This window comes from Dreissena polymorpha, chromosome 1, assembly GCF_020536995.1.
Source record: "Dreissena polymorpha isolate Duluth1 chromosome 1, UMN_Dpol_1.0, whole genome shotgun sequence".
Lineage (NCBI taxonomy): Eukaryota > Metazoa > Mollusca > Bivalvia > Myida > Dreissenidae > Dreissena > Dreissena polymorpha.
In genome coordinates this window covers 138999399-139022317 of record NC_068355.1, presented here as the reverse complement: position 1 = coordinate 139022317, position 22919 = coordinate 138999399, and the positions used below count along the sequence as shown (strand labels likewise).

The 22919-nt window shown below is 36.6% G+C and overlaps 2 protein-coding genes and 1 long non-coding RNA gene across 16 annotated transcripts in view; 1 reads left to right on the top strand and 2 right to left on the bottom strand.

The window, feature by feature from the left end:
• Positions 1-11786, top strand: part of LOC127851880 (heat shock 70 kDa protein 12A-like) — a 112040-nt gene extending 100254 nt beyond the window's left edge. For 2 of the 14 annotated variants that reach the window (XM_052385856.1, XM_052385915.1), the window contains exons 2-7: positions 4642-4996; positions 5246-5464; positions 6982-7141; positions 9601-9763; positions 10095-10247; positions 10747-11786. In XM_052385856.1, coding sequence (XP_052241816.1) covers positions 4642-4996; positions 5246-5464; positions 6982-7141; positions 9601-9763; positions 10095-10247; positions 10747-11281 — 1585 coding nt within the window. In that variant the 3' untranslated portion in view covers positions 11282-11786. Of the gene's footprint in view, positions 1-3583; positions 3814-3850; positions 4161-4182; positions 4997-5245; positions 5465-6981; positions 7142-9600; positions 9764-10094; positions 10248-10746 lie in introns of those variants that run through there. The other 12 variants (XM_052385907.1, XM_052385848.1, XM_052385878.1 and 9 more) reach the window with 12 other exon arrangements.
• Positions 1-22919, bottom strand: part of LOC127852176 (uncharacterized) — a 173818-nt gene that overhangs the window by 96372 nt on the left and 54527 nt on the right. The gene's annotated exons all lie outside the window — the stretch shown is intronic.
• Positions 1-22919, bottom strand: part of LOC127852125 (fructose-bisphosphate aldolase-like) — a 124477-nt gene that overhangs the window by 70249 nt on the left and 31309 nt on the right. The window lies entirely within an intron of this gene.

The following is a 22919-nucleotide window of genomic DNA, read 5'->3' as shown; positions in this document are numbered from 1 at the left end:
CAAATCATTATCTTTGACCTAATTAAAGATATGCGTTGTACACGATAAAAGTATATTAATACAAAACGCGCAAAATGTTTCCTCTTGTATTGGTAAAGGGATTAAATAATTTAATTCATGCAATTTCCTGATATAGATGCATTCAGTCTAAAGCATATTCGGGACGTATTTTTTTATTTGGCTACAGGAAGTCAACCTGAACCTTTTAATTATCAGCCTACAATGTATATGTTGTAGTTGTTGTTTTTGTTGAAACTTCTTTGTTATTATTTTAATATATTTAATCGTCATCATCATCCCATAAACCGGTCTAGCCGTTGGGTTTTAATGAAAGACGAAGACAGAGGTCCAACGCCAGGTGAGTCTGTTGTGGTCTGCTGAGAATAGCTCATTTATGAGGAGGGACATCCTGTCTTTCACATTGCCCACCAAGCTTTTCTTCAGATAATATCGAAGGCGGCCTCCCTGTAGCGTGCCCTAGAGAGTCGTGCCTGCAGACTTGTCTAAACCAAGCTAGCTGGCGTCGTTTGAAGGTGAAACGTCCATGTCTCGCAGCCGTACAGAAGGATGAAGACTACGAGTGACTTGAAGAGCCTTGTGGGCACAGCAATATTTAGACTCAGAAGGTTTAGGGGAAGTATGTGTCAACAACCTGTTCAGGCTTGTAATAACTGCGATCTCTATGACAATTCTTATTCTGACCTCAGGGATACTGGAACCTTGGACAGGGCTGCTTTCATGTATTTTATTCGGGTCACTTCTTCCAGATTCTTGTCGTTCATGGTGATGTCAGCACTGGTATTGTTCGTAATTTCCATTATGATCTTCGATTTGATCGTGCTACCCTTCATCCGTACGCTCCTCTTCTTTTATAGAGTTAATTGGTGTGGTCTTGGGGTTTGCTGCTGGTGCCGTCCATAAGATCAATGTCATCAGCGAATTCCTCGTTGGAGATGGGTCTGCCACCGATAGAGATGGACGCGTAGTAGTCCCGGTGGGCGTCCTTAATTAGCTTCTTAAAGGAAAGGCTAAAGGGGACGAGGATAGCAAATTCGTCTTGGACAATTAGGATGTCTTTCCTTGAGAACTTTAATATTGTGCGCTCATATTCTTCACAGAACTTGCAATATCCTCGTCGTAATGGTCTGATGTTTGTGCAGATGGACCTTGTAGATGATGATGTGGTGAGGTTTTGCTGAGGTTCGGATGGAAATAAGCCTGCGGGAGACTTGGGTGCAACATATTACGCTGGTGACCACCTCCTTCCTATCGATGAAATCAACGAGGTGAGGATGTTTCCAATCCTCCACTCTGAGCCATATCTCGTACCTTTTGTATGTTGATGTTTCTTCGAAACCAAGTTACCTAACCATCGCTAGTCCAAATTAGTCCCAGTGGTAGCACTTCAGTTAGTGTGTCCGTTCCTGGATCTTGCCGCTTGCATGGAGTGTCATTACGTACCATGTTCCAATGGTTGTTCCTATGTGTCGCCAACTTGATCGATGGGTTAACAACAGTGTCTTACTTGTCAAATCCACCCTCGAGACGTTCAGTGGAGTGCGCTGTCGTATTTATTGTCGTATTACATTTTGTGTCTGTCTTCCCGGGGGAGCCACTGCCTCAGCTTTGTCTGTAGTTATTTACTTACCGTTTTATATATTTCGTAATAACCCATTTGAGTTTTATAAACAACACAACGGAATAGCAACGTAAGCGTAAGTTAAAAGAAGGAAACCGCTTACCCATCCAAGTTGCATTGAAAATAACAACACAAAACTACTTTTATATTTAGCATGTGAGATTTGTACGTTGAGAATTCGCAAATTCCGCTATTTTGTTTTCTATCTATACTTCTATTTTTATGTCTACTTTAATGAGATCAAATTGGTGATAAATTTATGCAACGATGTCTTATCAGTTAATGGTAATGAGATAGAATGATCTTTGGCTAATAAACGACGCGACAAACGCAATAGGCAAGTAAATGCAATACACAACCGTGTATAAGACGTTAGGTACTTGTATGTGTGACTGATACCAAACATACATTAAGAACACAAATATGGTTAATCTATTGCAAGTGACCATCCTTTAACATGTTTACACAATCAAAGTCATTTGTTTAATTGATAAGACCATATTAAAACACCGTCAAACATGGCACAAGCATGTGAAAACATTAAAGTGCATTATCGCCATTCACTAAATATGTATAATTTCATGTATAATAATAAAAACTTTCACATCTATTAAATAAATCGATGTTTAGCAGAATATGTATAACGAGCCTTATAACACATGTTATACGGCACACGTTGATTGTAATCAAGAATGATTAATTGTAATAAACAATGTTTTAAAAGTATTTATTGCATAGCTAGCTTTTCTACGTGAAGACATAACTATTGTAAATAAAGAAATAATATGGAATATATTACATACAAATCCAACATAATGTCAAAATAAAAATTGAGCCGCTCTCTGCGAAAAGGGGGTTAAATGCATGTGTGTAAAGTGTCGTCCCAGTTTAGCCTGTGCAGTCCACACAGGCTTATCAGGGACGAAACCTTTTCCGCTTGTATGATATGTTTGTTTAAAAAAAGTCTCTTCTTAGCAAATATCCAGTTTAGGCGCAAAGTTTCGCCCCTTATTGCACAGGCTAATCTCGGTCGGCACTTCACGCACATGCATTCAACCCATTTTCAAATAGCGCGGCATAAATATATACGAGTAAACAGTAATAGGACGGACTTGCTTAAAACAATCAATGTCAAACTTGCATATACGGCACTCAGCATGTCGGTGAATCTTATTTATCATGTATCATGTACATCCTATTTACGGGTAGTACGATACCTATTTAAGTGCAAAACATTTTCTCGACATCTCAACATGTCAATAAGGTTTGTCGCCAAAATGTTCAGATTTTGTTTTATAAAAATACACATTCTTAAATGAATTACTGTCGTTCGACATACACGATGACAAATGTTCTTGGATTCCAGTCTGGAAAATTTCTGTATTTGATTAAAACCTAAATTATTTATGGGCACAATATTATTACATTAATTTGAAATAACCCCATCAATGACTCGGATAATGTTAAATGTTTCGACTATTAACTTTAAAACAAATTACGATTCGACATAGATTCCTTTCGTTGCCAGAACTTTATAACGATTACCCAACGGGTAATGAATATGTTAAATTTGAGTTCCTCGGGTTAGCGCCCCTTTTGAGACATGCTTTATTTGAATAATGAGAATTCTAGATTAGATATTTAATATCAATATTTGTTTAACTCAACAAGTCGTATGTTGATGAAAATTTATTTGTTAAAGCTGTTTAAAATATAGTATTTCGTTGCGTATGTGTAGCAAATGTAAAATGCCCTCAAAATCAGAACGGAAATTAGAATCAAGATTTATATTTGACGATATTGAAACAAAATCCGCTTTAACACACTTCCTTGTTTGGAAAAATAAAATATCGATAACACGGTCGCCCGCACGGCCGTATATTGAACACTAGATTAATGCGTCGTAGGTTTTCTGCGTATAACCTGAACACTGATTATTGTATATACTTGGCCAAACCGAAAGTACGGTTTATTGAAATCGAAAGTAAAATTATACTGCACATCTAAATATATTTTTATATATTGTTTAATGTTTATATCGATCTGTGACAAAGATAGGTGTAAACATTTATGTTCAACTCTAAATCAAAACAAACCAAAAAAAACATTTAATATGTTGTAGGTGTTAGTCTAGTTTTTATCCAGATGGAGTGTACCAAATAGCACATGAGAAGGTAGATTATATGTCCTTTTTTATTTTCTCAGATATTTTCTTAAACTCTTTAGATGCGTCAACATATTTGAATATTCAACTATATATATAATTCATTCAAAAATGTTGCAAATTGATAGAATAGCTAAATAAGTACATTAGGTTAGCTAGATGTATGTTCCTTACGTATACCCTGAAAACTGAATAGTGTATATACTATAGGCCAAATCGAAAGTATGGTGTATTTAAATCGAAAGTAAAACTTAAATATTAAATATTGAAAATCGTATCGCATTGTTTAAATATATATTTTCAAAGTTTACATGTGACTGTGGCAAGCGTTAACATTTATTCTGAACTCTGAAACAGGTAATATACAACACATGATTAGGTCAGATTTGTAATATTTATAAAGGCAGAGTAATAACACGTGAGAAAGCAGGTTATATTTGTTATGTCCTTTGCGGTCATATTTGTTCAGCTTTTTATGTTTAACAGCAATATTGAATATTCAAGAATTACTTCATTACAAAAATATTGCAAAATAGTAGGAAAGTTTGTTGTTACTTGAAAAGTAGTATAGTGGTAAAATCAAGCTTGTGCATAAGTATTTTGCACCATAGATATAGATCACCTTACTCAAAATACGTAGCACTTAAGTAACCTCGGGCGTAGAAGGACTATCAATCCCGAAACAAAAACTACAACACCAATTATCATGCTTTTGACGTAAGCTACTTAAAATAAACAGTTTAAACCAATATACTTTATAAAAATAAATAACAATATCGAGCATGAAGAATATGCTATGTGAATCAATTTGACAGGTGTTCCTAACATATTCGCACAGATTTTTGTACATAGATATGGCCAGCGCACTTCCAGTATCTGTACAAGCCACCAAGGACAGGCTCCAAGTGGCCGCAATAGACTTCGGCACCACATACTCCGGCTACGCATTCTCGTTTCGCGACGAGTTCCTGAAAAATCCTCTAAAAATCTTCACCAACCAATGGAAGTCTCAGGGAGGCTCGACCAATCTACTGTCAATGAAAACCCCGTCTTGTGTCCTATTCTCCCCCGAAGGAAACTTTCACAGCTTTGGATATAACGCTGAGGAGAAGTATATGAAACTAGCAATGGACGATCAACATACCCGCTGGTTCTACTTCAAGCATTTCAAAATGCTGCTGTATGAAAATAAGGTGCGTATTTCCACGAATTTTGGGAACTTAATTGATTAAATTCATAAACACTTAGTTTTGTAAAGAATAATATTATTCAGAGACATAGAAAAAGCATTTTTTACATCGGATGTAGAGTTAATATTAACATTATATTCTTTAAGCGTTGTCTACATAAATCCAAGCTATGCCCGGTAGAAGGTACACGTTAATGTGGAAGACAAACACAAATGTCCTTAAACATTTCAACATTTCTACTCCACCGTTTAGAACCTCACACGCACGACCAAGCTTACGGACGACAAGGGTCTCAAGATGCCTGCACACAAGGTGTTCTCTGCCTGCATCCGCTACCTGAAGGACCATCTGCTGGAAATGCACGCTACAACGGGAGAGGGTCTGAAGTTAGGTGAGATGCACTGGGTGCTCACTGTGCCCGCGATATGGGACGACTCCGCCAAGCAGTTTATGAGAGAGGCCGCTGTCGAGGTACGAATGCCAAAGAACTTGAAAATATGTAAATTTAAAATGCAGTACTTATAGTTATATAATAGTATAATTATAGTTACTTCTACCGTAAAACTTCCGCACAATAACACCTGAATAATAATGTTATCATGTTGAAATATTGTCCTTTATTGAATTGGCGATTGCTTGAAAAACTACCACACCTCCCTGAACGCTCTGAACATAAAAAGGTACGTGCGTGATTTCCGGAATATTACAATAATTTGCATTGACCTTTCAAATGCGGTGGCCGAGGTTATTTTCATTTATTTTATTGTGTTGTATATGCAACCGGGAACTTGGCTAATGTGTTATGTAACATAGGAAACAGTAAAACTCCCGATACGTTATCAGGAGAGACATTCCTGTTCTAATTTACTACTTTTTATATCAAAGCTCCAACTATAAACATTACATGATAAAAACTGGGATCACTGACTTGGAACCGTCATGAAAAGCTTTGGTGATTTGAATCAGTTAATCCCATAATTAATCATAAACCAAAAGCGTATAGAAAGATTAAAATCTATTTTACATACTCAGATAGACAATTAAACTTTAAAGGGATCTTTTCACGCTTTGGTAAATTGACAAAATTGAAAAAAGTTGTTTCAGATTCGCAAATTTTCGTTTTAGTTATGATATTTGTGAGGAAACAGTAATACTGAACATTTACCATGGTCTAATATAGCCATTATATGCATCTTTTGACGATTTTAAAACCTAAAAATTATAAAGCGTTGCAACGCGAAACGATTGAATAATTTGGAGAGTTCTGTTTTTGTCGTTAAATTTTGTGAAACTACGAAGATTGCTTATATAAGGTATAAAATACTTCAAATATATGTACTCGGCGGAATAGCTCAGTAGGCTAGAGCGTTTTTACTTCAGGACTCTGGCAGGACTCCAGGGGTCACTGGTTCGAAACCTGGTCCGGGCAATGTTCTTTTCCTTTTTTTAATTTTATTCTTGATTTTTTACTGGAGCTTTTACGATCCAATGTTTACATTTATCGATATAAAGCATTTAATGAATAAGTTAAAAAATGCCAAAATCTGTGAAAAGGCCCCTTTAAACGATTAGGGGATAAGATATAAATATACATAAACATGATGCATTTATACAAGATATTAAACTACCAGTAAGAGGTGTATCTACAAAATATTGGTAAATAAATAAGGTGTAAGGACGATTAAAACTATGTCTATCAACATAGCAAAATATAGCTATACTTTAAGCATCTTAAGATTGAATAATGAAAATATTGACGATATGAAAGGATATACGTTCTGCTGCGTCAACACACAACAAATCTATTGTAGTATTTCATACAGGTAAACGTTACACGCCAGAAACTCTAGAAAGGGAGAAATTCTTGTTTTTATCCACTACTTTAATAACAGAACACCAATAATAAAGTGGGATCTTTGCATTGGAACCGTCAATGCAGAGTATTGCGGGCTTAAACCGGTTTGAAAGCATACCTGCTTTTCTTGCAGGCGGGCATTGAGTCAGAGTATCTCTCGCTAGCTCTAGAGCCGGAAGCGGCCGCCCTGTATTGCCGATATCTGCCCATGGAGATGGTGGTCAGCTCGGCCGGAAAGGCGTCCATTGAATCATTTGCGCCCGGGAAACGTTACCTCGTGCTGGACGCCGGAGGTCTGCAGTGTGTTTGTTCTTTATCCCTTTTGTTGTACACACAAGTTCGTGTGTAAGGTTGTTCATTGATATTTCAGATGACAGAGTTAACTAGAGTTTTGCAACGTTTGTAGGATAGTTGTAGAATAGATCGAAACCAATAATTAAGGGAGCCTATGTAATATACGTCCAAGAAGTCTCTCTGCAGTGTTTTGTTAAGAAAGGCGCAATACTACTATTTTGTTCAGGTGGTGCAATACTCTGAAATGTTTTCTTCAGGTGGCGCAATATTGTGAACAGTTTTTTTAATTCAGCAAAATACACTGACTTGTTTTCTTTAGGTAGCGAAATGCTCAGCGCTGTTTGGTTCAGGAGTGCAACACTCTGCATTGTTTTGTTCAGGTGACGAAATAATCTGCACCGTTTTGTTACAGGGGTGCAATACTCTGAATTGTTTTATTCAAGTGGCGCAAAAATCTTCACCGTTTTGTTAAGGGGGCGCAGTACTCTGAATCGTTTTTTTCAAGTGAAGCAAGTATCTGCCTCGATGTGTTAAAGGGGCGCAATACTCTTAATTGTATTCTTCAGGTGGCGAAATACTGTGAACAGTTTTTTTTATTGGGCAAAATACACTGACCTGTTTTCTTTTGGTGGCTTAATACTCTGCACTGTTTAGTTCAGGTGACGCAATAATCTGCATCGTTTTGTTAAGGGGGCGCAATACTCTGAATTGTTTTTATAAGTGGCGCAATAATATGCACCGTTTTGTAAAGGGGGCGCAATACTCTGAATTGTTTTTTTTTAAAGTGGCACAATAATATGCACCGTTTTGTTAAGGGGGCGCAATACTCTGAATTGTTTTCTTAAGGTGGCGAAATGCTGCGAAAAGTTTTGTTAGGGGGCGAAAAACACTGATTTGTTTTCTTCACGTGTCGCTATACTCTGCACTGTTTGGTTCAAGGGCGCAATACTCTACACGTTTTGTTAACGGGGTGCAATACTCTAAATTTTTTCTTAAGGCGGCGCAATAATCTGTACCGTTTTTTAAGGGGCGCGCAATACTCTGAATTGTTTTTCTAAAATGGCGCAATAATATGCACCGTTTTGTTAAGGGGGCGCAATACTCTGAATTGTTTTCTTCAAGTGACGCAATAATCTGCACCGTTTTGTTAAGGTGGCGCAATATTCTGAATTGTTTTGTTAAGGTGGCGCAATACTGTTAGCAGTTTTGCACCGTTTTGTTAAGGGGGCGCAATACTCTGAATTGTTTTTTTTAAAGTGGCACAATAATATGCACCGTTTTGTTAAGGGGGCGCAATACTCTGAATTGTTTTCTTAAGGTGGCGAAATGCTGCGAAAAGTTTTGTTAGGGGGCGAAAAACACTGATTTGTTTTCTTCACGTGTCGCTATACTCTGCACTGTTTGGTTCAAGGGCGCAATACTCTACACGTTTTGTTAACGGGGTGCAATACTCTAAAAAAAATTTAAGGCGGCGCAATAATCTGTACCGTTTTTTAAGGGGCGCGCAATACTCTGAATTGTTTTTCTAAAATGGCGCAATGATATGCACCGTTTTGTTAAGGGGGCGCAATACTCTGAATTGTTTTCTTCAAGTGACGCAATAATCTGCACCGTTTTGTTAAGGTGGCGCAATATTCTGAATTGTTTTGTTAAGGTGGCGCAATACTGTTAGCAGTTTTGTTAAGGGGGATAAATTCACTAAATTGTTTTCTTTAAATGCTGCAATACTCTGCAGTTTGGTTTAAGAGCGCAATACTCTGCACTTTTTTGTCAAGGGAGCGCAATATTTTGCACTGTTTTGTTAAGGTGGCACAATACTCTGAACTGTTATGTTCAGGTGGCACAATATTCTGCACTGTTTTGCTAAGGGGGCGCAATACTCTGACGTGTTTACTTAAGGTGGCGCAATAGGTGAGCGAAATTCTTTTCACTGTGATGTTCAGGTGGCACAATACTCTGCACTGTAATATAAAGGTGACGCAATACTCTGCACTGTTTTGTTCAGATGGAGCAATATTTTGCATTGTTTTGCTATGCGGGCGTTATATTCTGCACTGTTTTGTTCAAGCGGCGCAATGCTGTGAACAGTTTTCTTAAGGCGGTGCTTTACTCTGAATGTGTTTAGGTGGCGCAATACTATGCACTGTTTTGTTAAGGTGGCACAACACTCTGTACTGTTTTGTTAAGGTGGCGCAATATTTTACACATAGTGTGATGGAATATGCATACGACGATTGTTCTGTCCGTACAATGTCAGCTGAGTATTGAATAATTGCTTATTGAATCTTAACACATTCGTGAGAACATTGAAGAGAACTTCATAAAACAGAGTGCCCTTCCATGCCACTAAGTTGTGTTTTTCATAAACAATGTAGCTCATAAACACCCTTTATATGGAATAGCTTCAAATAACACATACAAAATGAAATGCATTTTCTTAATTTGTAATATAATCCAGGTGGCACTATCGACATCACCGTGCACGAGACGCTGCCAGACGGCACGGTGAAGGAAGTGTACAAGGCAAACGGAGGCCCTTGGGGTGGCACCACCGTCGACAAGGCCTTTGTCAGCTTCCTGGAGGAGGTCACCGGACCGGAAGTGATGAAAATATTCAAAACGTACGTACCTTACTGTAGTTCTTATTAAATCGGATTTACATCGCTCATCTAAACATTACACATTGAGATGGCTGGCGATTCACTTTTAAATAAATCAAAATATGGTTCGACACTATTTTAGTTATCTGAATCAGTTACAGCGGGACAATGTACCGTCGAGCTGTTTTTATCTCGAAACAATCGAACTTTTACATCACCATGCATACAAAATATTTTCAAAGTATATTGACATAAAATCTACAATTTCTAATATCAACTGAACTCTTCTTCATGCAAGGACTGTATGTTTGAATATTACAGTTTCGGTAATCATTTCAATTTTATCAAACAGGACATACAAGGGAGCCTTCTTAGATTTAATGCGAGAGTTCGAGGTGAAGAAGAAGACCATGTCACCGAATGAAGATGCGGAAGCGAAGACGGTGTTTCGCATGCCGATCGCTATTCACGAGACGTACCGAACTGTGCACGGAACAGACTTTCGGTAGGCTGTAATGATGGTTAACATACCATATGGACAAATATATATTTACTTTAAAATGGTCTTGGCTTTTTGCTTAAAAATACCTTATATAATTAGACCCTTATATGACAAGCCAAATAACGCATGTTGGTGAACGTTTTTCAAATCTTTAAATTCTACTACATTAAATTGGTTTATAGACACTTTTTCTCTGGAATTCATAGTGTACTGAATTTTTTGAAGTAGTTAATGTATTTTTGCCTAAGTCAGTTGCCGGACTTGCTTGATATGTGTAAGCTGAAAATTATCAAATTATAATCTGCGTTAATTTTATTGGTAATCAAGTTCACCGTCTGAAAATATAAAGACTCTATCTACCATTGGTTAACACAATTGTGAAGTACAAAACTTTCATGTTTTAGTTATGCAACGAGTTCTGTGTTGGTGTTTTGTTTTTGTAAATATATGTAATTTATAGTTTTATTCTACCATTCTATAAGCGGGTTATTTATTATTTAAGAATGAGTATGCTACTACAACAGGATATAAAGGACAACGTTACCTTCACTGGAGACAAGATGAGAGTGAGGCCGGCACAAATCCAAGCTCTGTTTCAGAATACCATTGATCACATTGTAAACCATCTGACTGACATATTCAAAAGACCAGAGGTTCAAGGAGCAAACAGGATTCTAATGGTCGGCGGATTCTCAGAATCAAAAATGCTGCAGAATGCTTTGAAGAGGAGTTTCCCGTCCAAACAAATGGTCAGCCCAGAAGAGGCAAGTCTTGCAGTGTTGAAAGGGGCGGTGCTATTCGGCCACAACCCGACTGCAATTGTGGCCAGAATGTCAAGATTTACATATGGTACCGATATTTGGCCAATATTCGATCCAACTATTCATATGATTTCAAAGTTAAAGATAGTTGATGGGGAACAACGATGTGCAGATTACTTTGATAAGCACATTGAGGTTGACACGGAAGTGTGTGCCGGAATGACTTTTGAAGAACATACATACTTTCCACTCTATACGCAACAAAAATGTCCGTGAAAATCTTTACGAGCCCTCAAAAGAACCCACTCTACATAGACGAGGAAGGTTGCTCTTTACTTGGTAAAATTGTTGTGGATCTTCCTGATACACAGACGACTAAGGAGAAGGAAGTCGTCGTAAAATTATTCTACGGTAACACTGAGCTCGGTGTTGAGGCAAGAGTTGTTAAGACAGGAAGGGTGTTAAGTGCTCGCTTCGACTTTTTAGGATGAATCACTTGCAATAGTATTGACTGTCTAGTTTTGTGGTAGTCATAACGCTGGGTGTGTTTTGTTTCTTTCATATAGTCAATGACAATATGTGATATTTTAAATATGTTAAAATTATCTAGAATAGTTTTTACACGCAATTTATACAGCTTTTGCTGTTTTGATTGACTATTTATTTTAAACTGTTTCATCTCTTAAGTGTAATGTACATGTTATTGTATGATAATGTTTTACCCATTTATTTTTGCTTTAATCATGGCGGTTGTGCTCAATTAAATATTTGGAAACATTGCACGAAAATATGTTTATTGATTTAATCTAGTTTTTAATAAACACTCGTGTTATGTGCGTGTTATTTGCGTGTTTCATGGTCCTGTAAATTTCCAAGTTCATGTTATAATAAACTGAACTAGCACCACGGACAACCACTTGAACACAATCTATAACTACGAGTCATCGCATCTTTCAAAGTACACTAAGCAATGTCTCTTTCCTTATGTCGATTAACAAAAAAGAATCAAAATGAAATCTGATAATTCGGACAATTGATGGTGGTGGTGGTGGTGGTGGTGGTGGTGGTGGTGGTGGTGGTGGTGGTGGTGGTGGTGGTGGTGGTGGTGGTGGTGGTGGTGGTGGTGGTGGTGGTGATGATGATGATGATGATGATGATGATGATGATGATGATGATGATGATGATGATGATGATGGTGATGGTAATGATGATGATGATGACCAACCAGAAACACTGTAATTTAACAAGTAGGAAAATTGCTAATCAGGAACAATATAAGTAAAAGCTTGATATAAACAATTTCCTCAGCATGATGGATGTGGAAGTCTATGCTTCAATGCAAAAATGCTTTAATGTAATATTTATGACGTCAGAAACGCACAAATTGGTATGTGTCAGATACGTGTAATACTAATGACTGACCCGGATTCATGATCTGAACAATGATGTCAAACTGTAATCATATGCGAACAAAAGTCAATGACCATGACTCCTTGTTAATCATACACAATTATGTAAAATATTATAATCTATTTCAATAAATATTCGTAAATATGAGAGATTGGCCAGGTTTCATGGTGATGTTTAGCACACTACACTTGTAGAATCATTGAAATATATATTGAAGCTATATAAGCTATTACACTTTCAAATCAAAAAATTAAATGACAGAAAATTATGTTTAACACCCAAATTAAACAAAATATCAATTTTTTAGGGAATTAATTTTCTATATACACTTGTTGTTGCTTTTTTTTATTATTTCTGGGAATAGTGCGAAGTTTTCAATTCTCTAAGCCCCCCCCCCCCCCCCCCCACACACACACACCTGCACTGTATTTATCAAGATACTTTTATCTTACATATTTTCACATAACACGAATAAAAGAAGATCTGCTGATAACAGCCCCTGAATACTAAATCATTACTAGATTGAAGAACTGGACGGGATGCCGCATCTTCCTAATGTTGCATTAAATATAGATATAACAAAACACCAGAAATCTTTGCGGGACCCACAATATCACGAGTGTACAGCTAGGGATGTTACTCCTGTTCCCAATCACACTATGCTAGTTAATTACACATGAATATGCTTTATTTTATTCATAAAACTCGCGTATGTGACCTTTAATTGTTCAAATAAATATCAACCTTTTTGGAAATCGGTAAGAGCCTTGTAAAGAGTTGACAAAAACAAATCCTATAAAAGTCAAAATTTAAATATATAAAAATGTCTACCTCATTAATAGTGGGGTTTTTTAATTGAAGGAAACTGAATAAAAACTGAGATGGTTTAGGCGAGCGACCTGCGTTTTACCTTCAATCAAGCCGAATCAGATAACATGGTTGTACATGGAGTTTTCAAAACGTTGACGAATGAAAAACTAGAAAAAAATCATAACTAATGGTTTGTCATCGCCAACGATAAAAGTTTTATATGAATGCGAAAAGTGTTCGTACGTACAGTCGAAAACACTACTCATGTGAAGCAAGACATGTACACTATTTGAAAATCTCAAATATTTTTTACATATTGGTTCATGCGAACAATTATGGTAAGATTAAGAATATATTGGTAACGTTTTTCATAATTTAACTCGATCATATTCATGTGTTGGTTTAAGATGGAGAAAACATTGACTTTAAAAGCATACATACACTCTTTGAATGGATTGTATTGCTAATCACGCGTTAGGTAACTGGATGTGTGGCTGATACGAAGCATTTGTTAAGAACACAATTATGGTTAATCGATTTCAAGTGGCCATCCTTTAACATGTTTACACAATCTGCAAACAGCACCTCCAACTTCCGTTTTGCCCGCATCATTTTTATTGCAGTGAATAAACGAGCAGCTTCTAGGGACGAATGACAACGACGCATGTATGAACGATCCCTTGAGTGACGAATAAGTATTTGACGATAACACGTGTGAAGACGTAGCGACTGACGATGCAACGTGTGTAGACGGAGTGACGGACGATGCGGAGTGAAAAGACAGAGTGACTGACGAAGACACGTGTGAACGCGGAGCGACTAACGATGTCACGTGTGAAGACGGAGTGACTGACGATGTAACGTGTGAAGACGGAGTGACTGACGATGTCACGTGTGAACGCGGAGCGACTAACGATGTCACGTGTGAAGACGGAGTGACTGACGATGTCACGTTTGTAGACGGAGTGACGGACGATGACACGTTTGAAGACGGAGTAACCGACGATGACACGTGTGAAGACGGAGCTACTGACGATGACGCCTGTGACGAATAATTAATACACTCTTTACCATATGTAAGTCCTGGAGGGGTTCTGAGCCCGGTCAAATCTTCAAATGTTAGTCAGTCCTTCCTGTTTGGACATGAGGAAGAAGATTCCGGGTGATCGCGTAACACCTTTTCCTTCAGAACGCAAGTAGCACAAACATGTTTGACAGTTTGTATTTCTGCGTCAATTCGTGCCGCATGAGGAGACGTCTTGGAACAATCGCCTTTTTGAAACATCGAGCAAAACCAAGCCCGTTCTTCTGACGAGGTGCTCGTCGTTAGCATACGGGTCGTCGAATTAGTATTGGTACGATCCAACAACAGATTTAGGCTTTCAATATCAGCGAAACTGTCGTTCCAGCTTCTTTTCCCACGTTCAATATCGATTAAAATCTCCTGATGAATATTCAGAATATATTTAAATTGATGAACATGAGCGAAGCATATTAGTGAACGTAAATGTGTTATACGACTCTTGATTTCCTCGTGCGCTAATCTCGTGTTTGTGTTTAGCAGATGTAGGATTATGGCACTATAACCGGCTATGAACTGGGTCATTGTCAGGTCATTGTATTCTGTTTCCGAATTCTTACAAAGTTTACTAGGCACGAATGTATGGGGCCACAGCTGCGCTTTTTTCACCTGAATGTGCGTGCATTTAGAAACTTTGCCGGATTTTATAGACTGTGAAGTTTTATCATCTTTTGACGTACCTGTGGGCATTTCCGTGATATCTAACGGCATTTTGCTTTCAACTCTTTATTGGAACGCAGATCCACGCAGATGCAGGACCCCGTGGGCCGAAGTCTGGAACGGGTGGAGACCTAGTATCGTTCGAAATGTCATATTGGCGAGCTGCTGTTTTAACTCCTCGATTTCTCTACGCAGTCGGCGGGTTTCGGCCGACTCACGACGCTCCTCCACTATGTTTTGCAGTCGCGCGCGTTCTTGCAAAAGTTCATCCCGCTCACTCGAAATGGAGATTTTCTTCGGTGTCAGTGAATCTAGTTGCGCCTTAACATTGCTTCCTCTTTTTCTAAACTAACAATGTGCTCTTTTAACGAAGAAGGCTTTTTTGACGATTTTTCTTTAGGACGCGCACCAGTATCCGACATTTCTATCTAACAAAGACGCACACAAAACAAACGTCCGCTCCGGATAAATACAAACTAACGACTGAAAAGGCGCCAAAAAGGCGGACTATCGTAATCGAGATTTCGCAACCGGGAAAGAGTGGCCTCCCTTAATACTTATTTAATTTTATTAAAATTAGTGAGTTTAAACAATCAAAATGTTGAATTGATGAGACCAGATAAAAATCCGTCAAACATTGCGCAGGCATTTCAAATACATATAATAACATAAACGCATTTCACTAAATTTTTACTTATTTTATTTGTTTGATGAAAACTTTTACATCTGTTAATAAATAAATCAAAGTTTAGCAGCGTATGTATGACGAACCTAACAACACATGTTATACTACACATACGTTATTAAGTGGTAATTGTAATTTAGCTATGATTAATTGCAATGAGCAATGTTTTATAAGTATTTATTTCATAGCTAGCTTTTCTATGTTAATACATCAATTTGTCAAGTATAGAACAAATAGGGGATATGTTACATATATTTCCGACATTTAGTTTTAATCACGTATATTTTATATATTTGCACGAGCTAAGTTCGCAAACAAAAGGACACTAAACTGACTCTTTTATGTTTCAGAAACATGGACGAGTGGCCATCATATAAAGGAACTCACAGTGACATTGTTTTACGCATACTTGCAACGAAACTGTCTTTGAAAACTATGTTATTAATGATAAGTTATTTACGAATAAACAATACAAATGTATACGAGTAAGCCGTTATAGAATGGTATTTCACTTGCTTGAAAAGAATGCTTCTTCTCCTGATTCGAAAAAAGCTAAGTAAGCCGCAAAATCATTAAAATATTGTCAACTGTTTTCACACTGTTTACATTCTTTTCACTAAGTGAGAATAGTACACTGTAATTATTTTTGTTCCGTTGACGTATCCGGTACAATAGGATTAACAAACGCATGTGCCTCCAGACCCGGGCTGTACGCCGGATATGGTGCCTGCAACCCGTACTGTATCTGATCGTATGCCGGTGGAGTGGAATATCCGGTTGGGATTTCGTACTGTGTCTGACCGATGCTTGCCGGCTGGTCGTATCCTGTTTGTATCTGCCCTTCAGTTGTTGCGTATATAACGGTAGCTGCAAACAGACGGTATTCAACTAGCCTCGTTCTGGGAAAACTGGACTTTATGCATATGGGGAAAATAAATATTTTCCTGGATTTGGCTGTGCAGGCTCATAGGGGACGACATATTCCGCCTAAACTGAGACTTCCTTAAAAAGAAAAAAAACATAACAACGGAAATGGTCGTCCCAGATTTGCCTGCGGAACTTCTCGTGCTAATACGTGACGACCCTTAACGCACATGCCTTATGAACAGTTTTCTCAGAACGCGGCTCAAATACCATTGTGTGATACTTTTAAAGTGGGCGTAGTTTCTCCAAACGGGACTCACGCCCATTAACAATACGATGATCATTTCGAAAGATAACGTTGATGTAAAACAAATCTAGAGTACAACAGCGGTACCGTATAAACATGACTTTTCCTGCAAAGAACTTTCACTTTAATATTTATGTCAGTACATGTATTTTTAAATACAAGCTCCTTGTAACCAATAAGGCTTTCTAAACGGCGATTCTCTTTGCATTTTGCATATAAGAACATGAATAAAACAAGACTTAAACAATGGCCATTTCACTGAAGAGGGCATGGTTGTTTTTGTTTATTGTTTGATTTTTGAATGATTGGCAGTGGATTGATTTTCTGATTTGGTGAATAAATTTGATTGTTTAATTGATTGACTGATCTTGAAGTAAAACACCTAAAACGTATGTCTAATGCTGCATTCATATCGCAAAATGTTATTACCTAGTTGCGGCTGCCTCATCACCTGACCCGATTTGGTGAATAAGTTTGATTGTTTAATTGATTAACTGATCTTGAAGTAAAACACCTAAAACGTATGTATAATGCTGCATTCATATCGCAAAATGTTATTACCTAGTTGCGGCTGCCTCATTACCTGGCCCCGGGCGTACCGGGCCCTGTGTCGGCTCAAACAGCAGCGCGCGCACACAGCACAGCAAATAATGAAAACAATTGGTACCACCGATCCACACACTATCCTGATAATTTCATCCTCTGTCAGACCATTTCTGCTATGTGACGAACTATCACGAAATTAACATTTAACAAGCAAAGGTAAGTTTAATATGTACAGTCAATTTAAGAAACATAATCCTTATAACATGTTTCAGTAAAATTATAAATCTTTATATGGTTTGCGATTTCGGAAAGGCATTTAGATGGGTCAGATTTGAAAGCAACCCACAGGTTAGTTCTTTATGAAATGTAATTAATTTTGGGATACTTCTAAACATTAAAAGGAAATGTTGATATATCAAATATATAATATTGGTTATTGTGTTGATTTTTTCGTTTTTGTCGAATACGTGTTATATATTTAAAACATCCTCTTAGCCAATATGTCTTTTAAATGCATTCACTTTTTAAGATATAATTAATACTATCATGAAACGTTAGTAAAATTTAGTAGATCATATATATATAATGATGTCATGAAAACACAATGTCAGCAAATTGATAAGGGCTACAATTAAATTTATCATTTTTTAAGAATCCATTTCAATATTTGCACACTAACACACTTCACGCGAATTGTTACGTTTGCCTTACAGTCACCCGTTGCTTTTACATTAAAATATCAAATGCAATAATGTATCGAAAATTACTAAGAGCTCAAATGTTTGAACTTTTTAACAACAGAGACTTTTGACGATAGCCTTGTATGCATTGCGGTCAAAATAAAACGACATGCTATTCTGTGATTTGCGGGTATTTGTGCAATCATATACAATGTCGGTATGACATATTTGGCATAAGTATAATATTATGGAATTTATTTTTGCTGTTGTGTTAGCATTGGTACAAAAGAGTTTATTCCTGTATTATAACACGGGAGCATGGGAAAGCCAAAATACAGAATATTTCGAGCATGAATTGATATATAATTAAAGCTTCAGACTGGTTATCCACGTTAAATGTTTGTCTTTATATCAGTTATAATTCGTACCAGCAGGTCATGTCGTTATGGCAACACTATGTGCCGTCGTCGCAATATGTATTGTACAGTCCTGAGTGTCGGCATACCTGGAAACTGTGAACTAAACAGAACAACGTGCAGATATATAAGTGCTGAAACAGGTATAATAATATGCTTAAGCTTCTTGAATTGAATATAAGATCTAAACAAACCGAATATCGGTTAAGATGTATATTAACTTGCGATAACAGAAATAACGTAATTATGCGAAATAGTATTCACTGATTAAACAAAACGTCCATTTGCCACTAATGATGTTTTAGATAAGATTTTATACATAAGCCTTTACCGCAATAAAACTGTGATAGAATGAGACGAGAATACGATAAGAGAAAGGTTTACCGTAATGGTTTGAATGGAAAATCAACCAATATATTCCTTTTCTTAAAAACAGTGTTTTCATTTCAAGGTTTGAAAAGCACACTGAATGGTACTTTTCAAGTAAATCCGCAATCTCGTGAAAAATAATGCTTGTACCTGGTAGATATACCATGTTTAATTACATATATCACAACATGTACACAATGATAATCAGATCTACAAATTATTATTATTGTCTTAAATTACGTTTTGGAAAGACACTTGGTACTGTCCATGTAACAACAACAAGGGTCATCAAGATACAGAAAAGATACAACTACGATAATGCATCTGAATACATATTTCAAGTATAAAGATCAAAGATAAAAACATATATCCATTCTGCGAATTAGAATGCTTTTTTATAATTTTTGTTAAACTCCGCAACGCTTGCTAACAACCGTGCAAGCACAAACAATCAATCGAACGAAGCTTACAGGAAAAATCCTCAGAAAAGCGATATATGTTGAATATATTGTTATGTATCTTGAATACAACTTATACCAGGCCTTAATTAAACAATAAGTTGGTGGTTATAAGAAGGTCTCGCCTGATTATATGTCTGCTCTTTCGTTATTCCTATATATTCAGGAATCGAGTTGAATACGTTTAACACAACAAATGCACATATCTACTTTATATTCGGTTTCGGTAAACCGTTACCTAAATATGAGCCACATAAACATGCACTTCCTTTATTCCAAAATTTAATGCGGTAATTATATAAATTATGACAATGATTTAAGCTGTTCACAATTTGCACACCAATATTATGTGAAACATGCTACAATAATAGTTATAATTAATGTGTGTTATATTCATCATAAATTATCATTTAAGAGTACACTAATAATAAACATAACTGACCGATCCACTGTACATTTAAAATAACTAAACCGAATAGTCGTATATCAACCATTCCAAGTCCTTCCCTGCAAACGTCCTGTCTCTCAATATATGTTCCTTTCAAACTGCTGTGATATAATTAAACATGTAGGGTAGACCCAATGTTCATGTTTTGTTTCATGTGGTTTGCTAGCTTATTTTGAAATATCCCCATTGAGTGTTTAGATCTCTATCATGTGAAGCTTTGAAATAAATCTTCCCGTTTTGGTGTTTGTTAAATCACGAGAACGTTACATAACGTTCCTGCATTTGTATTTTGTTAATTAATTTTTAAGACAAAAAATACTCCGAATGGGTGTTTACTAAATGACTTGCCATAATATTTGCAATGTATGAGTTTAATAAAAGATTAAAGAAGATCACAGATGAACTAGCATTTGAGTTGAGTTAATGATACACTTCTACGATAACAAACTCCTGGTCAAAACCGGGACTCTTTTAATGCAGACATGTAGAATTATTTATAAATATTTTTTAAAGATGTTTAATAAGTAGAGCTTATTCACTCTTAAGACGGATACATATTTGTCTTTAGCACTAACCGGGGATATATTCTGTAAACTTAAAACAATTTAAATAATCACAGTGACATGCCAGATCAACATGCAGTATTGAATTTGTTAATGCCGCATGTTTATATTCAAGGGTTAGGTCAAATTATTGGTAGTAAAAAATCAAATGAAGCACAGTTCTAGTCAGTTCTATAACATGCCTTTAAGATTAATGAATAGTGTAAGTATGAGAGGGTTTATGGTGCACACAAAAAACAAATGGCTATTTTCACGATCAATGTCATTATAAGAGGTAAAAGAAATAGGGCTAGACCACTCATCAAGTATATCTTGCATAATAATATTTTCAAAAATGGCAAGATTGTTGTGCACAGGAACCACATCACTGTCTTGACAGTCATATTTGATCATCAAAAGTCAAAATACAGCACTTATGTTCAAGCCTCCGCATTTGTGTATACACGAGGTAAAGCGCAGTCCGTGATAGGTTTAGTTCATATTGTTGTAGTGGGGTACGTGCTATATGTGATTGACAATGTGGCTGTACTTGTAATAATTAACACAAATAACTGTGAACATATTTTTATTAAAGGTAAATGTAAATGTGTTCATCTAATATGAACTATATTGTTTAAACTAATGGCTTATTATCAAAAATCATAGGCCTCATTTTGCTTTTTCATTGCTTTAGATGGATGGTGCACCGAAGTGCGGCGGTCTATATGTAATGATATCTTTAGTTTGCCAAGAATGAGATGGGCTATCATTAAAAATATCTGTTTATTGAATGTACAATACTGTGTGCATTTTTGTAAGCTCAACACTTAAAACATATCGTTCTTATAATATCTTTGGTAAGTGTTTTTAAAATACTGAAAACTTAAAGTTTATCATATGGGTTCTTTGTCTACAGATCTAATGTATATGAAATATAATTCATCGTCTGTGATGGGATAATTATTTAACACTACTGCAGCTAACCACTGCAACTTGTGGTCTATCCTATACTTTAAGCGTATTTATATGAGTATTCTTGAAAGGGTTTTTAAGCCCTTGTCATAGCACGTAACACACTTGATTTCCCTGTAATTTTCAGAGAGCGCCTAGACGAGTCAGAGCTGTCAGTTGTTGATTTGACAAATTGTATTAAGTAATGTGACTCAAATATGCAAAATGGTAATTTTAATAGAATAGTTTTGCAATAAAAATCCTAACTCTCCATTGTTTCATCTTAATTATTGTTTGGTATTTTAAATGCATATTTATGCCTTTAATACACAAGAAAATATTACTGATTTGGACTGAAAACAAACACTGTTAAATAAAATCCAATAGACTTAAAAAATTTCTGACTTAAGCATGAATTTTGTGTTGTCCACTCTAAAGTCATGGTATAGCTACAGTATAGCCAGGTCTTGAAACCCACTGACAAAAGTAAAAATCCAGTGTGAATACATTCTTATGACAGCAAATAATATATGATGCCGACTGTATGTCCAGTATGTCATTGTATTTCCAGTGTGATGACTGTACATCCATTGTGTCATTGTATGTCTAATGTGATTACTGTATGTCCAGTATGTCATTGTATGTCTAGTGTGATGACTGTATGTCCATATGTCATTGTATGTCTAATGTGATGACTGTATGTCAAGTATGTCATTGTATTTCCAGTGTGATGACTGTATGTCCAGAATGTCATTGTATGTCCAGTGTGATGACTGTATGTCCAGTATGCCATTGTATGTCTAATGTGATGACTGTATGTCCAGGATGTCATTGTATTTCCAGTGTGATGACTGTATGCCCAGTATGTCAGTGTATGTCTAGTGTGGTGACTGTATGTCCAGTATGTCATTGTATGTCTAGTGTGAGGACTGTATGTCTAGTATGTCATTGTATGTCTAGTGTGATGACTGTATGTCCATATGTCATTGTATGTCTAGTGTGATGACTGTATGTCCAGTATGTCATTGTATGTCTAGTGCGATGCCTGTTTATCCAGTATTTCAGTGTATGTCTAGTGTGATGACTGTTTATCCAGTATGCCGGTGTATGTCCAGTGTGATGACTGTATGCCCAGTATGTCATTGTATTCTAGTGTGATGACTGTATGTCCAGTATTTCAGTGTATGTCTAGTGTGATGACTGTATGCCCAGTATGTCGGTGTATGTCTAGTGTGATGACTGTTTATCCAGTATTTCAGTGTATGTCTAGTGTAATGACTATATATCCAGTATGTCATTGTATGTCTAGTGCGATGACTGTATGTCCAGTATGTCATTGTATGTCTAGTGTGATGACTGTTTATCCAGTATGTCAGTGTATGTCTAGTGTGATGACTGTTTATCCAGTATGTCATTGTATGTCTAGTGTGATGACTGTATGCCCAGTATGTCATTGTGTGACCAGTGTGATTGCTGTATGTCCAGTATGTCATTGAATGTCTAGTGTGATGAATGTACGTCAAGTTTGTCATTGTACGTCCAGTGTGATGAATGTACGTCCAGTATGTCATTGTATGTCTAGTGTGATGAATGTACGTCCAGTATGTCATTGTATGTCTAGTGTGAAGAATGTACGTCCAGTACGTCATTGTATGTTTAGTGTGGTGACTGTACGTCCAGTGTTTCA